This window comes from Carassius gibelio, chromosome A3 (genome assembly GCF_023724105.1).
Source record: "Carassius gibelio isolate Cgi1373 ecotype wild population from Czech Republic chromosome A3, carGib1.2-hapl.c, whole genome shotgun sequence".
Taxonomy (NCBI): Eukaryota; Metazoa; Chordata; class Actinopteri; order Cypriniformes; family Cyprinidae; genus Carassius; species Carassius gibelio.
This window is the reverse complement of record NC_068373.1, coordinates 17,814,718-17,831,719: the sequence shown is the minus strand read 5'-3', so window position 1 is coordinate 17,831,719 and position 17,002 is coordinate 17,814,718. Positions and strand designations below refer to the sequence as shown.

At 37.7% G+C, this 17,002-nt stretch overlaps 2 protein-coding genes across 6 annotated transcripts; both read left to right on the top strand.

Annotated features, from left to right (window-relative positions):
* Positions 1–2,521: 2,521 nt before the first annotated feature.
* LOC127950335 (histone acetyltransferase KAT7-like) lies at positions 2,522–12,969 on the top strand. 5 transcript variants are annotated; one of them, XM_052547311.1, is made up of 15 exons: positions 2,523–2,760; positions 4,369–4,546; positions 4,768–4,947; positions 6,024–6,257; positions 6,681–6,763; positions 6,859–6,945; positions 7,103–7,201; positions 7,292–7,381; positions 8,209–8,400; positions 8,690–8,779; positions 8,917–9,057; positions 9,149–9,242; positions 9,513–9,659; positions 10,187–10,293; positions 10,414–12,969. In XM_052547311.1, the coding sequence occupies exons 1-15, from the start codon at positions 2,746–2,748 to the stop codon at positions 10,510–10,512; spliced, it is 1,836 nt and encodes a 611-aa protein (XP_052403271.1). In that variant the 5' UTR covers positions 2,523–2,745; the 3' UTR covers positions 10,513–12,969. The 5 variants fall into 5 exon arrangements, with proteins under 5 accessions (XP_052403290.1, XP_052403271.1, XP_052403265.1 ...); XM_052547305.1 differs by having other exon boundaries at positions 7,292–7,402; XM_052547319.1 differs by having other exon boundaries at positions 2,524–2,760; positions 4,405–4,546; positions 7,292–7,402.
* A 605-nt stretch (positions 12,970–13,574) lies between these two features.
* LOC127950380 (zinc finger protein 524) lies at positions 13,575–16,797 on the top strand. The gene is made up of 3 exons (XM_052547393.1): positions 13,575–13,789; positions 14,308–14,505; positions 14,595–16,797. The coding sequence occupies exons 2-3, from the start codon at positions 14,319–14,321 to the stop codon at positions 15,476–15,478; spliced, it is 1,071 nt and encodes a 356-aa protein (XP_052403353.1). The 5' UTR covers positions 13,575–13,789; positions 14,308–14,318; the 3' UTR covers positions 15,479–16,797.
* The last annotated feature ends 205 nt before the right edge of the window (positions 16,798–17,002 follow it).

Below are 17,002 nucleotides of genomic sequence, written 5' to 3'. Positions count from 1 at the left end.
CAATTAATTCAGAACGCGGCAGCAAGATTAATTTTTAATGAGCCAAAAAGAATACTCGTCACACCTCTGTTTATCAATTTGCACTGGCTTCCAATAGCTGCTCGCATAAAATTCAAGGCATTGATGTTTGCCTAAAAAACTACCACTGGCTCTGCACCCATTTACCTAAATTCGTTACTTCAGACTTATGTGGCCTCTAGAAGCTTGCATTCTGCAAGTGAATGTCGCTTGATTGTGCCATCCCAAAGAAGCACAAAGTCACTTTTACGGACTTTTATATTAAATGTTCCCTCCTGGTGGAATGACCTCCCCAACTCAATCCGAGCAGTCCTTAGCCATCTTCAAGAATCAGTTTAAAACACATCTCTTCCATCTTTATTTGACCCTCTAACTTTAACACTCACTATTCTAATTCTATTCTTTAAAAAATCTAACTACCTTTCTAATCTTTTTGTATTCTATTTTCTTTTCATTTATTAAGCAATTGTATATGTATGTGTGTGTATGTGTATGTGTTATTTTTTTATTCTATCTGTTTTCTTTTTATTTATTATATTAGTTAAAATCCCATGCTACGTGTACTGTGTTAACCTAACTGAGACTTGTTATAGCACTTATATATCATTGCTCTTTTTGTTGTTTTTGATTGCTTCCACTGTCTTCATCTGTAAGTCGCTTTGGATAAAAGCGTCTGCTAAATGAATAAATGTAAAAAAAAAAAAAAAATATATATATATATATATATATATATATATATATATATATATATATAAACACTTAATAAATACATTTTATAAATAAACAGATTTTAAATATTAATAAAACAACCTAGAGAACAGTCAAGAGTCCTGTGTGGCCATGCACATGACCTCATTCAACTATTGAGTGTCTTTCTAATAATGGCGAGCTACATTTAGCACCCAAAACCAGCCACTTCACACACATGCACGGCACAGGCCCTCTTTAATGACCACACTAATGTTTGGAGAGCATTTTTCCCTCTATTTACTCCTGAGATTCCAAAGCTCAGGTGGTGCCCAGTGACCAGGAAACTGAGTGGATGGATAAAAGGAGCAGCCTGAACTCCTGCAAGTCGTCACTGCGATGACAATCTGGATTCAAGACAACTGAAAACAAAATGAAGAGATTCATTTTACAAATAGTGACTTGTGCCTGATAAGACTCACAACGTTACCCAAAGACCGAGAACATGAGTGAGGATCTGTAATATTGTATTGTTTTACAACAGACCGACAGTATTAATGGAAGTCTTGTATGGTTATGGCATCAGCAGTACGGTCTACCTGCAGACACATTATGGACATGCCCAAAGCTGGTTTACCTTTGTGTCTAAAGTGGCAGACCTATTTATTATTTTGGAAAACCAAAGATTACTTTATATGTTTTGATTTTTAATTTATGCAAACTGAGACATTCAGAGATATCGTTAGGATTATCCAACGCTTTATGTATATATATAATTAATGTAAAATATTATTTGATATATTAAATAGTTTAACTGTAACAGTGGAAAGAGATCAAAGAGCTAAATCTCATTAACTATATAGTTTTCTGTCAGAATGTACGTATGATATAGCGTTTTATATAATATTTGTTGGGCAACACTAGTCAAGTAAGTGCTTTATACAATACTGATTGTGTCAAAGCAGCTTTACAGTGTCAAACAATCAAATATTTTTTTTTAAAAAGAACTATAAAAAAATAGTTTGTCAACAATGCAAGTGGACAATAACAAAGAGTCATTTTTAAATCAGCTAAAGTCAGTTCATTGAGGATTCAGTGATGACACTATTGCTTGATATTTTTGTGTTACCTTTCATATTTATGCTGTGATAAATTGTTTGTGTTTTATAATTTTAACACTTTAAATTTAGCTCAAAATCTTATAATAGACTGTTCAATGGCAGGTTTAGCTGTTATAACTTACCCCATATAATGTGACAACATGCCCCTCTATAATTGGCAAATGTTGTTCAGTGTGCCTACAGACACTGATTTTCAAAAAGAAACCTATGCTGAAAAACATTATTAATCAAAGGGCTTATTTATTTACTTTTAATGATTTTATTGAGCTTGAACTATTGACATAATAACGGGGAAAACTAATTATAACAATGTCTAAAAACATTGCTGTCTCTCTAGAGTTTAAAAATTATTGTATTGTATAATCTATTGTAATTCACCTAAGGGTTCATCTTTTGTAATTATTTTATGAAAAACACAATGTATTTTAAAAAAATGGACGTCAGAAACCTTCCTAAAATTCAAACTAGATGATGAAATGCTTCAAATAGGCCTAATTAAATGACATCAGTGACATTAGTGGCGCCATCTAGCGACAGAACTATTACCACAGGAACTGCACAACACTTGCTCTTATTTGTGTTTTACTGCAAAACCATTTGTGATCAGCTAAAAATAGGGTAACCATAAATAAATCATCCATGTCTTTTAAAAAGAATGGTAACTTCCTCGTGTTTATCATTTTCCGTGAGACCTTTACAGTAGGATTTTGTACCGGAAGTGAAGAGTGTAAACAGACGAGCGCCGTCGTTACCCGCGACTGTCAGTGATGAAACAGTGTTTCCTTGTACCAAACTAATGTTTCCCTCACTTCCACAGGGATGCATCACTTAAGCAGCCTTCGCTAGGTTTAGTCGATCAGACCGCAGTAATAAATCCAGCAGAAACTGAACCCAGAGACCCGGCTGCAGGAGAAGCGCGATGCCGCGGCGGAAGGTATGATCGCATCCTACAGGCCAGCTGCGTACATGACTATATAGTCTCAGCATCTCGCACCTGCGTGTTCATGTGTAACCAGCCTTCACCTGCTCGTTTCACACAAACTCGAGATCCAGTAGTTGCAGTCATCATAACCAAATAACTAGTTAAATTGTTAATGTGTGCAATGTGCAGACGCTAGCCAAAACTAAAGTTAACGATCGGTGTGATTACATAATGCGTGGTTTCAAGTATGTAGGAAGCGCATACAAAATTAGTTTATATTTATTGTGCCTTCAATTCGGACATTTGTTTTTGTGACACAAGGGAAAAAAGCTGTGGTCTTTTTCCCCAATCAATTGTAATGATCTAATATCACGTCCTGTTTTCATACATGCTGATAAAGCAATATTTACTGTCAGGAGATAATAGGGAGTGAGTGAGGGAGGTCCTGAAATTAGCTACAAGGGTGTTAAAAGCATCATTGACCATGACGGTTTTTTTTCTAATTCGGTTCATTGTACACCCATATTTATATTAACCTTGTTAAAAATGTTTTATTTCAGGCAAACCGGTGACCACAGTGTAAAAAAAGATTTCTCAGCAACACTTTATTAGTAGTTCCACATTATTGAATAAAAATTATGACATTATATAATGCAGATCATAATGCAAATAGCGAACCCCTTGCAGCACCTTCTGGGACCCCTGGTTCTGTGTAATTAAAATGTGACCCTCGACCACAAAACCAGTCTTAAGGGTCAATTTTTAGGACATATTTTAAAGACTATATTTGGCAGAGATTGAACTATTTGAAAATCTGGAAAATGAGGGTGCAAAAAATTCAAAATATTGAGAAAAGCGCCTTTGAAGTTTTCCAAATGAAGTTCTTAGCAATGCATATTACTAATCAAAAATTAAGTTTTATTATATTTACAGTAGGAAATTAGCAAAATGTCTTCATGGAACAAGATCTTTGCTTAATATCCTACTGATTTTTGGCATAAAGGAAAAATAGATCATTTTGACCCATACAATGTATTTTTGGCTAATGCTACAAATATACCCCAGTGACTTAAGACTGGTTTTTGCTCCAGGGTCACAAATAAGAAACAAAAGGAAGGAGTCACCAGGGTAATTTTCACAGGTCAGGCACTATCTGATTTTTGTTACAGTCAAATTACTCTAATTAACAGTGTTGTCTGGAGTGATTTTTCATAAAAAAAATCCTTTTAAAAGTACATTTTTCTCATTTGTTTCACTATGTGTATATCAATAAAAAAGATGGCTGTAACAGTATACAATAAGGTTCCATTGGTTAACCTTAGATTATACTAGGTAAGATTAACTAAAAGATAGACTAAAAATACTTCTGAAGCATTTATTAAACTTAGTTCATGTTAATTTCAACATTTACTAATACATTATTAAAATCAAAAGTTGAATCTGTTTAAATTCAGTCTGAGATGAGATGAACTAACACTGAACAGTTGCATTTGTATTAACAAACATTAACAACAATCAATACATGCTACATGTTATCCGTATTGTTAGTGAATGTTAATAGTTAATGCTTACTAATGGGACCTCATTGTAAAGTGTGACCAAGATAACATTTGTATTTAGAGACCAAACCGGGTTTTGATGTTTTTGACACTTAAGAGAAACGCGGGCAGTAGCTCTGAAGGTACAGAGGATTCAGACTTCTCTGCGGAGCACACAGACAGCTCAGAGAGTGATGCCCACGCAGTGAGAAACACCCGTCTCACTCGCTCCTCACTACGGCTCAGCCGCAACTCACAAGGTAAGACACGCTACTTCAGTAAAAGTATGATTTACTAATAATGAGGAAGACAATAGCTTTGGAACTTTGGGTTGTAGGAGTAATGAAATTATCATGTGATTTTTGACCCAAAATAAACAATAATTTAAACCCGAGGTGATGGGTTGATAGGTAAGAAGGATGATGGATGAAGAACAGTAAACTAAAGAGTGAACGAACAAACCTGAGAGCTTTGTTTCTAGATTCCAGTCCTGTGGGGAACCCGTCTGCCCCAGTTTCAGAGGAGGTGGTGAACTATTCCACCCGTCGCGTGACTCGCAGTCAACAGCAGGGGGTGTCAGTCTTACCCAAGAAATACCCCTTGCGGCAGAGTCGCTCTTCTGGCTCAGACACGGAGCAGCATGGGGAAATCTCAGAGAGGGGTAGGAGGAGAAAACCCTTCCCTCATTTGAGTATCTCCATGCTTTGCTCTGCTCGCATGTGCTTCTCTTCATAAGTTTTTGTCTTTATGACAAGTCACAGATTTTCCTCAGTTCATATAGCATGTTAACCATTCCAAAGGTCAGTAAGTATTTTTTTACTGTTCTTTCGAAGCAGCCTAACTGTTTTCATCATTGATAATAATAAGAAATGTTTCTTGAACACCAAATCAGCAAATCAGAATGATTTCTGAAGGTTCATGTGACACTGAAGACTGAAGTAATGACTGCTGAAAATCCAACTTTGACATCACAGGAATAAAATGCATTTTAAAATATTCAAATAGAAAACAGTTATTTAAAATGATTATAATATTTCACAATATTACTGCTTTTACTGTATTTTGATCAAATAAATGCAGCCTTGGTGAGCAAGTCTTCTTTCAAAAGCATGTTAAAAAATCTTACTGACCTTTTAAACGGTTGTGTACATCATTATTTTTTTTTGTTGTTGTAAAATTTTATTATTTGAAGTGATGCATTAGACTTTCATAATAATTCATCTCATATTCTGTGGCTTTCGCCTACTTTTGCTGTTGTAGTTTGCTATCATTTGAATGTATAGGTAACACTATCTATTTGTGTGAACATATACACCCTAATATAGTTAAATCTGTTCAATTTGTTTTTGACAATGTGTTGGCTCAAGCATCAATAAAACAAACTTGCGTTCCAGTTCAGAAGCATACAGCTTTTTGTCACGAATTACAGCAACAGTCAACATTTTATAATTATTAAGTGCATCTGTTAACATGAATGATCATCACTGATACCAAAACGTTTTATACTAGCGATTACTGACGTGATTGACACTTTAATCTCATCCTTTGAGAGATCTGGTTAGTATAGTATGTGGTTAGCTACACCTTCACTTTAACCTCCACTTGTGTTTATTGAATTTTCTTCCTTTCCTCTGTAGTTACACTATTGCCATTTTCATTTTATTGATGTAATGATATATTCCTTATTCCATTCTTAGATTTTATACAGTCCTGTTTTCTGTTGTGTTGGTCATCCAGACCTGAAGGAAAGTGCAGACCATGATGAGTCCCCACCCAGGACGCCCACCGGCAATGCTCCTTCCTCTGAGTCTGACATTGACATGTCCAGCCCAAACGTGTCTCATGATGAGAGTCTGGCAAAGGAGCTGTCTCTGAAAGAATCCAGCCTTGCTCACCGGCCCAAACGACGACGCTTTCATGAGAGCTACAACTTTAACATGAAATGCCCAACACCTGGTTGTAATTCACTTGGTAATTAGATTCCAGGTCCTTTATTTGGTTGTTATAAGAATATCTAAACTACCGTTCAAATGTTTGGAGTTGGCCAGATTGTTTTTATGTTTCTAAAGAAAAAGTTTGTTATGTTCACCAAGGCTGCATTTATTTGATCAAAAACACAGTAAAAAATGTTAAAATGGTGAAATATCACTATGATTTAAAATAACTGTTTTCTATTTTCACTTATTGCAATTTATTTCTGTGATGCAAAGCTGAATTTTCAGCATGATTACTCTTACAGTCTTCGGTGTCACATGATCCTTCAGAAATCATTCTGACATGCTGATTTGGTGTATTAGTGTATTAATAGTGGCTTTACTTGTCTTCTGGCAAGACTGTTTTGTGTTCAGGTTTATTTAAATGCTCAAATTTTCAAAACCTTCATTCCTCCTTCAGGACATTTAACAGGGAAACATGAAAGGCACTTTTCAGTATCTGGATGTCCACTGTACCATAACCTTTCAGCAGATGAGTGTAAGGTAATGCTTATGTGTGTCATTTGGACTAAACCTTTAGCCAAATTGTATTTTGCTTAAACGACAAGGTTTACCTTCAAATTCAACCTTTTACTCAGGTGAAGGGAAGCTCTCGAGACAAACACGTGGAGGAGCGGACGCTGTCACAGCGGCAGGATGAGAACCGCCATTCGGCTCGGCAACAGGTAAAACAACACACCACCAGGTATTTAACATCCTCCCTCTTGGCCACCGATGAATGACAGTCTCCAAGAGCTGCTTTCTGATTTTATGTGCAGTAAAAATACGTTAATTAAATAGCCTCAACTCGCACTCACATTCTCTGAGTTACCTCACATCTAGGCCCAAATGGAGCGACAGCTGCGGTATAAAGAAAAGGTGACGGAGATGAGGAGGAAGAGAAACTCTGGTCCAATTAAAGAGCAAAAAGACAAGTATACAGTGAGTCTCCATATCTGCAGAAAGAATTACAGCAACCCTTAGCAGATAAATGAATGTGTTTCTGAGCTCTCATCGTTTGACTCTCTCCAGGAGCACAGACAGACCCATGGCAGCAGTCGTGAGCCTCTGCTGGAGAACATCACAAGTGACTATGACCTAGAGCTATTCAGAAAAGCCCAGGCACGTGCCTTGGATGATCTTGTAAGAGAGGAGACCCATCTCATTTTTTCCCCTCCTTTTCTCCCTTTTTCTCTCTTTCATGATCTGTAAAGATTTTGGTGGGCTGAGCCTTCTCACCACTGCATTCTGGAGTATGTGATGGGCCTACGCCGGACTCTCTTGCACTGTAGCCTCCACACTGCTGCCACTCTCTCATCAGTTGCATATGGGTGTTACTCAGAGTTTTAAGCAACACACTTTAACTGCCCTACCTTAAAGGAACAGCTCCAAAAATAATAATAATACATTCTGACATTTACTAACCCTGACTATCCAGACCTGGATAGTGTCATCTTTTAGAGCTTGACTGAAAATCAATCAAGTGAATAATAACAGCATTGTTATTTTTGGTTGAACTGTTCCAATAAGAGAAATAAATAATCTTGAGTAGACCTTAATTTACCTTCTTATTTTCTCCAGCTCATTTCGATCTTTACTGTTAGTTTAACTTCTAAACTTCTACATTGTCTTCTGTTTATTTATTAGTACAGTCTCTGAAAATGTACACCTCCATTCAAAAGTTTGAGGATCAGTATTATTTTTTTGAAAGTTTAAAAAAAAAAAGTCTTGCATGTTTACCAAGGCTGCATTTAGAACTTACTTTCTTTATTAAAAATCATACTGTCCCCAAACTTTTCAGCAGTAGTGTATCTCTCGATCTCGTCCTCAACCTCCTCATTCATGAATAAATCTTCTGCGGTAGGCTTCAGGATTTTTTTCTTCTAAACTCTGTCGTCGCTCCCTCCAATCAGACCTGTGTTTCTCCCACCCTTCATTGGTCATTGCAGGAAAAACTCCGGCTGCAGGGTCAGGTGACGGAGGGCGGCAACATGATAAAGACCATTGTGTTCGGCCGCTACGAGTTGGACACCTGGTACCACTCGCCGTACCCTGAAGAGTACGCCCGCCTCGGCCGTCTCTACATGTGCGAGTTCTGCCTCAAATACATGAAGAGTCAGACCATTCTGCGTCGTCACATGGTAACTCTTTCAGCATGTTCAGTTATTATTACTATCATCACAATTTATATTGAATGATGTTTGTACCATTGTTTGATGCAACTGCATACCGTATATTTGTATGAAAATAAACAAGTTGAAAACACTTGAACTGAAAAACTTTTAGTGGTATTATAATGTTATACTAAAACAACATAATCGCGATCAGAAATTCAATTACTTGTGCAACCCTACCTCGAATCATAAAATTTGATAGCTGAGTGTTTTTGCATTCACACATGCATCTCTTTCTTATTTAACTTTCAATCAGGCCAAATGTGTGTGGAAACATCCACCAGGTGATGAGATTTACAGAAAAGGGGCTATATCTGTTTTTGAAGTGGACGGCAAGAAGAACAAGGCAAGAACAAAGACAATCCAAAAGGACTCTTGATTTTCTGTGACAACTTTGAATTGGCTTTGATTTAAAAATCTGGAGGTCAGTAATTTGCAATCAGTATCTGATTCTGCTTTGACACTGTCATTTGCCTTTTGTAGATTTATTGTCAAAACCTGTGCCTCCTTGCCAAACTCTTCCTGGACCACAAAACTTTGTATTACGATGTGGAGCCGTTCCTCTTTTATGTGATGACCGAAGCTGACAATACGGGCTGCCATCTTGTAGGATACTTCTCCAAGGTACTCTTGTTAGTCACTCCAGTGCACCTTAAGCTTCAGTTACTTTGCAAGTGATTATTTTGTGGTAATCAAAATACATATCTGGGTTTAGGAAAAGAATTCATTCCTGAACTACAATGTCTCCTGCATCCTGACCATGCCACAGTTTATGAGGCAGGGTTATGGCAAGATGCTGATTGATTTCAGTGAGTTCAGTAGATTTAGATCATTTGTGTACTTTTTATAGCTGTTATTTGTCATTACTGTTAAGCTTAAATAAGATTGGAAAAGGTGATGTTAAAGTTACAGTTCTAACTGTAGAACATGTAAATTATGCCATGTCACTTTATATAAAAACAAAACCTTAAGGACATAGAATAGCTCTTTTTAAACTATGTGGTCATGTGCACTTTTTGATGCTGAAATTAATGGAAGACTTGAAGATGTAAATGTGTGAATGGCTTGTGTCTGCGCAGGTTATTTGCTGTCCAAAGTAGAGGAGAAGGTTGGCTCCCCTGAACGGCCTCTCTCTGACCTGGGACTCATCAGTTACAGGAGTTACTGGAAAGAAGTGCTCCTTCGCTACCTGCACAAATTTCAGGGCAAAGAGATCTCCATTAAAGGTACTCAGTGTTATGTTCACTTCTTTTAAATGTTACTTCTTTTTTTAAGGTTAGTAAGATTTTTTTTTATTACAGTAATTATTTAAAAAATACTTATTTTATCCAGCAAAGATGCATTAAATTGATCAAAGGTGGTGTAAAGACATTTATAATTTTACAAAAGATTTATTTTGTATTATTTTCTTTCATCGAAGAAAGAAATGTTTCTTGAGCAGCAAATCAACATATTAGAATGATTTCTGACACTAAAGACTGGAGTAAATAAATTAGATTTACAATATATTCAAATAGAAAACAGTTATTTTAAATTGTAATAATATTTCACAATATTTACAGTATTTGTGAACAAATAAATATGCAGCCTTGGTGAGCATAAGAGACAAAAACAGTAAAAACATCTTACAGACCATAAACTTTTGAACAGTGGTTAATGTTGTTTTGTCTTCCTGTTCCCATTTATGATTGTAACATTTAATATTATGAATAACTGTTTTCATTCTTTGTCATATATTGACACTTGGGAGCAGAAATCAGCCAAGAAACAGCGGTCAACCCTGTAGACATTGTCAGCACTTTACAGTCACTCCAGATGCTGAAGTACTGGAAAGGGAAGCATCTGATTCTAAAAAGACAGGTAACTGTTATTGTAATGTAATGGATGTAGTCATTTTAGCAGCATATTAACATTAACAGTAATTACAGGTTTGATTTAATTTTGTGTTTTAATTCATTTAAATGGTTGAATGATTTTTAGGATCTGATTGATGATTGGAAAACCAAAGAGGAAAAACGTGGAAGCAGCAAGACTATTGACCCTACGTCCTTGAAGTGGAGCCCACCCAAAGGAACCTAAGACATTAATCTGCATGCTCTTCACTGTTTGCTGTAGCTTAGCTGGTCTTGGTCACTACTAGAATAGTTCAACACATAGGAAGGTGTTCTCTTTCATAGGTTCACACAACAATACATAGCTATGACGCTTTGGGAATGCCTCTTGGGTGTGCAGATTGTCTGAAGCTTGAATGGAATCATGCCAATTCATTGGCTGATGGTGTGGACACCACATCAATGTCACTACGTCACCCACTCTAACACTAGCGACCGCGCTATCTGCTCCTCAGATTTATTTCGTTCAGAAGCAGTTGTTTAGCTCTTCAGAAGCCATTTATCTGGCTCATGTTTCAGCTTATATCTTTGAGTTTCCCTTTTGTACTTCACTGACTGCATTCAGTGAAACCTTGTTTCTCCTCTCAGTGAAGTGTTATGTTTGTCACTGCCAGCTAACGTGCTCTTGTCTTATCGCGAGCAACAAGATTGCACAGTAAGTTTGATAAATGTATGGGTATCACATGTAAGGTGCTTTTACAGCGCTTCCAACTGTAATTTTTGTGTGAATCTCAGTCTCAAAACTCTTTGCTAGTTTACATTTTGTACACTGTTGCATCCATCTAGGAGGATTTCAGGCCCACTTTAGTCGACAGTGTCCTGCCAAGCGTCTAGGAGGTGCTGCCTTCTGCAGGCCTATACTGAGCTAGTAGATATGTTAGCGCACGCTACCGAAAAACTTAATATTGAGTACCTGGACGAACCGCGCGAGTCTCAGTCCTCTAAGTTCTGACTCCAGAAGCTTTTCTTGGAGAAGGAGAAGGTTTTCTCCACAACAAAGGTTTTTCTCCCATCTTGCAGGTGGTATTAAACATGGACATAGTATCCGTGACGTCAACCGTAGATTTCTGAAGAGTGTTCTTGAAGCTCAAAGATGCGGGAGCTGGATGCTCAAACCATGCCCAGCTAGCTCGATGGTGGTGACCGTAGCGGCAATCCACCTGTCACTCAAGTGGCCACGCCCTTAATTATGCAGAACTTTAAGGCTTAATATAATTTAAACGAATAAATTATAAAATAAATTCACCCCCCTCAGAGTTGTCATGAAGGGCAAAATTAGCAATATAGAACAAAACCAAAACTATTTGAACCTGGATGTAAATGTTTTTTTCTGCTGTTAAGTTGGGCATTTTAACATGGGGAGTCTAGCGGCCAGTCGATGGATTACAGTTTTAGTCACCTCTGTGTTGGTTTCACGAGAGAGACTGGAAGGTTTTCGCCTGGTCATACGTGTAGCTACGCAGTGTTTAGTAAACCTGTGAAAGAGAACATTTTGAGTTACCCATGTTCTCAATAGGAAATGTTGAATGTTGAATAGGAAACGAGACTGTGTTTGCTGCCAAACTCCTCACACTGCCGACAGGACTTCTTCGGCAGGAAACCTGAGGAGTAGATGCTGCGGTCGCTAGTTTTAGAGTCTGTGACATAGTGACGTTGAGGTGGTCATTATCCAGTGAATTGGTGTGATTCTATATGGGCTTCAGACAATCCACACACCCAAGGGGCGTTCCCATAGCTTTGCAGCATCTCGTTCGCTATTCAGAGAACATGGGTAATGCAAGTAACCAGAGACGTTTTCTTTGTTACAGAAAGCTAGAAGTAGGGCTGCAATCCTAACTGCGTCCTGTGTCACATGGTTCAGTTAGAACATTTTGAGTTACCTTAAGCCTGGAATACACTACACAATTTTTGCCCAGATTTTCCACCAATTTAAAGTCTGGAGGAGTTGACGCTGGTTGCTGAAAGTCAGAGCCAGTCTGCAGATTTGAGTTGACAGATTTCATAGAGAATCACGTAATGTATGATGCTCACAGACACAGTTTTCCTTTGTGACTATTTACAAAGTCTGTAAGTGTATGATGCCTAGTTTTTGTAAAATTTGTTCAGGTTTTAAAACTTGTGTAGTGTATTCCAGAATTTAGCTGTCCTATTAGACTAGTACCAGTATCCGATACTCAAATGGCAATTGTTTTTACTGCTGTTGTTTTTTTGCATCTGCATCTCTGTTTTAGAGAAATGACTATTTGACTGTTAAATATTTGTTAGTTTTGTGAACTAAAGAGCTTCTTTTTTTTTCCTATGATCCATATATGTATTCCCAACCCTATTTGACATTAGCCAAAGTCATTGCACTAAGTGAAAGAGTATTTTATTAGCACAAGTGAGACTAACCCATTGCAGTAAATGTGAATAACCCTTCATCTTCATGGAATGTTTTTTTCAAACGCCTATACACGAAAACTATTAAGTGTAAGCTTCTCTTAGTTTATAGCATTTGTGAGCAGCCAGAATATCTTAAACCAGCTCTTAGAATTACCATGATGACCTTGTAAACTAAATTTAACAGACTGTACTACGATCTGTCAGTAGCATGTGTTGCACTAGATACTCTGCACTCTGAAATAAATTCGGTCACTGTTTAAAACGATGACGTTCAGTGAGTTAATGGGGTAGAAATAATATAAAAATGGACTCCAGACTTCCTTAAAGTAAGTTAATCTAAATATGGGAATTATCTCATCTTTAAACACCCACACAAAACACAAAAGCAGATACTGTGAATGTTGGAACTGTTTCCTGTTTCCTGCAAAATATTCATAACGGGATAACGTTACCTGCTTACTCTGTTTCTCTGGCTACAACCGATTAACTACAACATATCAGTGTAAAGTTAATCACTTGAAGCATATTGTTTCAGTAAAATAAAACTTGAAGAGGAACGGCCTCATGTCGTTCCAAACCTTCATGTCTTTGTTTCTTATTTAACATTTTTACTACTAATAAATAAATAAAAATCTGTTCGAAATGGTTTGGAACGAACATGAGGCTGAGACTAGTCCAATTCAAGTTGTATAATTGTATTATAAAAATAATATTGTAAAAAAAAATGTATACGCTTCATGTGATTAACCATACACAGATTTACTAGTTGTAACCATAGACTGTAAAAACAGGATTGTAAACAGTTCATGCGCAAATGAATATTTGGCAGCGTACACAGGAAGCAGGTCACGCGTAGCAAAGGAAGTAGTACGTCACCAACATGCGTTTCCACAACACGCCCACTAGAAACGTCATGATGACAAGTCACCCTTGACATTTCCTGAAAGAAAAACGACTATTTACAGTCCAGCATGAAGATACAAGTATCATGAGAAACCTCTTATTTTACGGACGTTAGTTCACAGTGTGCTTTGTTGAGATTACAGTTTCATTATATTGTCTTTGTGGTTGAGAACAGAGAGGTAGGTGTTATTGTGGCATTTTAATTGTGATATAATTATAATGCAATCCCAAACATTAATTTTTATTAGAAATAATAATAATAATAATTATAAAATGTGTTGAGTGACCAGCGCGCAAAGAGGGGTTTGTTAAAATGCACGTCACATTAAGACACGGTTAACCTAAGTTTTTTAGAAATGAAATGTAATTAATTTAGTCACTGTATTATTATATTCATCGTTATGATAAGATGCAGTCATGTGCACAACATCGCATTTCATTAAAGAGAGAGTTCACCCAAAAGTGAACATTCTGTCATTATTTACTCACCGACATGTCTTTCCAAACCTTTCTTCTGTGGAACACACTATGCTTCGTTGGTGTTTTGGTGACCTTTGATTTTCAGTGTACGGACAATGGACAAAACAATGACAGATTTCTCAGAATGTTTTATTTTATGAAGAAAGAAAATGAATCAGGTTTGGAACAAAATCAGGTTAACTAAATAATAACAGAAGCTTGTTTTCTTTTTGAGCAGGTCCCATCAAAATGTCCCAGATGGAGTTCCTCGTCACGAATGTAGCTGAGCTCCTCACTGCTGCTGTGCAGGAAGCGTTGCAGCTCATGGGTCAGGCTGTGTTCGAGTATCAGAAAGAGTCTGCCAGAGCGCGCCTGGAGAATCAGAACCTCCAGCAGAAGCTCAGAGAACTCCAGGATAGGACGACTGGGGATTCCAGTGAGATTACCAAGAGCTTGTAGTTATAGAATAAGTTGTCTGCTTACTTATATGTAAACGTTTTCAATCATCTTTTTTTATATTTTTAGATGAAGTCCTGAAAGTCCCCTTTCCCATTGATGAGCCGTGTTCAGGGGAGGATCATGCGCAGGAAGATCTAATTTATCATGGAGATTCAACTGTGAGCAAGCAGCCAGAGCAGCCACAATGTCTGAGTGACAGTCCTGTTCATATAAAGCTGGTTTTAGATGAGATTAATGCAGACAACAGACATCATTCTCTGCAAGGACCCTGTGACTATTCTTTAAAGAACCAAAGACCCCTCTCCAGAGTAAAGAGTAGCCCTCCAAGAAGAAACCCAAAGCCTTTACCTGGCAGCAGAGAGAGTCCAGCAGCCAGCAGCGCTCAGTCACCACTGAACTCAAACAGAATCAAAGAGGAATCTAAACCAGAGCCTCTGGCACGTTCTGGTACAGAAGAGACAGACAATGTGACAACACAAGCTCCTGTGCTTCCTGTGCAAGATGTTCCTCAAGCAAATGAACACAACCAGCTGCCTGATTCTTCTTTTTTCAACAACGTTGTCCATTATAACCAACCTAGTAATTTACTCAATTCTGCTTCCAAACACATTCTTAGGTCACGGGTAGAGAATATGGTCCAATCGGGGGGCATTCACACCACTCCCAGTGTCAGTGAGAGCAGGGAGATCCTGCACAGCTGCCACGTGTGCGGTAAGACGTTTGCGACGCCCTCCAGCCTCGGAGCACACTTTGTGTGCCATTCAAACGAGAGACCTTTTGTGTGCAAGTGCTGCAAGTTCAGGTTCAGTCGTTTAGCAGATCTGAAAAAGCACGAGCGCATTCATACAGGAGAACGGCCATATAACTGTTCGCTCTGTGGACGGAGATTCAACCGAACAGAGAACCTCAGAAGACACTTGAGGAAGGTTCATTATGGAGCAGTGCTCTGAGCAGCAGTTATCTTAACATGTTGACTTTGGATCCTCCAACAAAATCATTGCTTATTCATATCTGAAAAAAAACTTTATAGTCACTTAGTCCATTGAGACTGTTGTCTCCCACTTTTGATATATGTTGCCAGCTGTTTCCAATATCCATGATGTATTTGAAATCTGATAAATGCATACTGTATTATCAAAAATATTTCAAATGAAAGTACATGATTTGTGGGAAAATTCTTGTTTTGAATGTTGTATTTAAAGCAATGTTTTTGTGTGTGTGTGTGTGTGTGTAAAGTGTATAAATCTGCACTCTTTCAGCTGTGCAGCTGAGCTCTTGCAAATCATTTAAAACTGACAGATTTTTCAAAGTGAATACCAGTGGAAACCAAAACATCCATAATCCACTTCTTTCATAATTCACTTCAGCTTCTCTTTTTGCTCCATTCCACACGCCATTCATTCCAGTCCAATAGTGTCCAGTCTGTTTGCCACTTTGCTTGATCCAGTTCTGACAAACAAAAGTTACAAAAAAATATTTTTTTTGTCTTTCAATGAAAAATTTAATGGTATAATATACCTATAACTTTTAGGAATGTCTGAAAAATGTCTTATGACTCTGTGAAACTAACTCCCATGGGTTTGGAAAATAAAACCGTGTCAGAGACCCAAGGGTGGCGCCATAGTTCATTTTTGACAGAAGTGAAAACAAGGCTGTGAGGGACAGAAGAACAGTGCATTTGAGGGTTTGTGCTGTTGTTTAAAAACATACTGACAATTCAGCTGACAAAACTGCTACCCTTAAAGACAGCCTTGCTTTCATCTTTGTTAATATTAACATGGTGTCTAACCTGACAGAGGCTACCATCCCCTGATAAGCAAGCGTAACCAGTACAACACATCTAAAGATAAATATGAAATCAAGGTCTTTCTTTTACCATAATTTAACAATTGCTTACCCTTAGTGTATGAGAGCTGCTTGAGTGCTTCACTCAGAGAGGACACATCCTGCAGCACAGCACGAAGACACAAGGCCTGACATGCTGCCATGATTTCATCATGCACTGAAGCATCGCTTCCCAGAAAAACACAGACTGTACCTGGTAAACAATGCAGCTCATAAATGTGTCAGTGCTGTTCTGTCGGAGTAATAGCTAGGCATAAATTCCCCAATATCTTTTCAGATCATGTTATTATGTCTAACGTCTGTTTATAAAGCAGGATTGGGGAGTTTTTCGTACCATTTTTGATTCCAATGAGATACGGTTTGCTGTTGTTCAATGCCAGCTGCAGATGGCCTTTAAGTCAAAATAAATCATTTTAATATTCAATACTGTTTTCACAACAACACGTTTTGATTTAATGAATGAAAATAAGAGCAGATAAACACACTCTTGAACAATGTCTCCAAGCTTCACACCCAACTTTATGGGAACGGTCCTTCTTTCTAAGTGCTGCAAAGAGGATGGGTTATCTGTTACAAGCGGGATGAGTGCAAGGCTGACCCGCAGTCCTGCCAGGTTCTCCAGGGTTTCC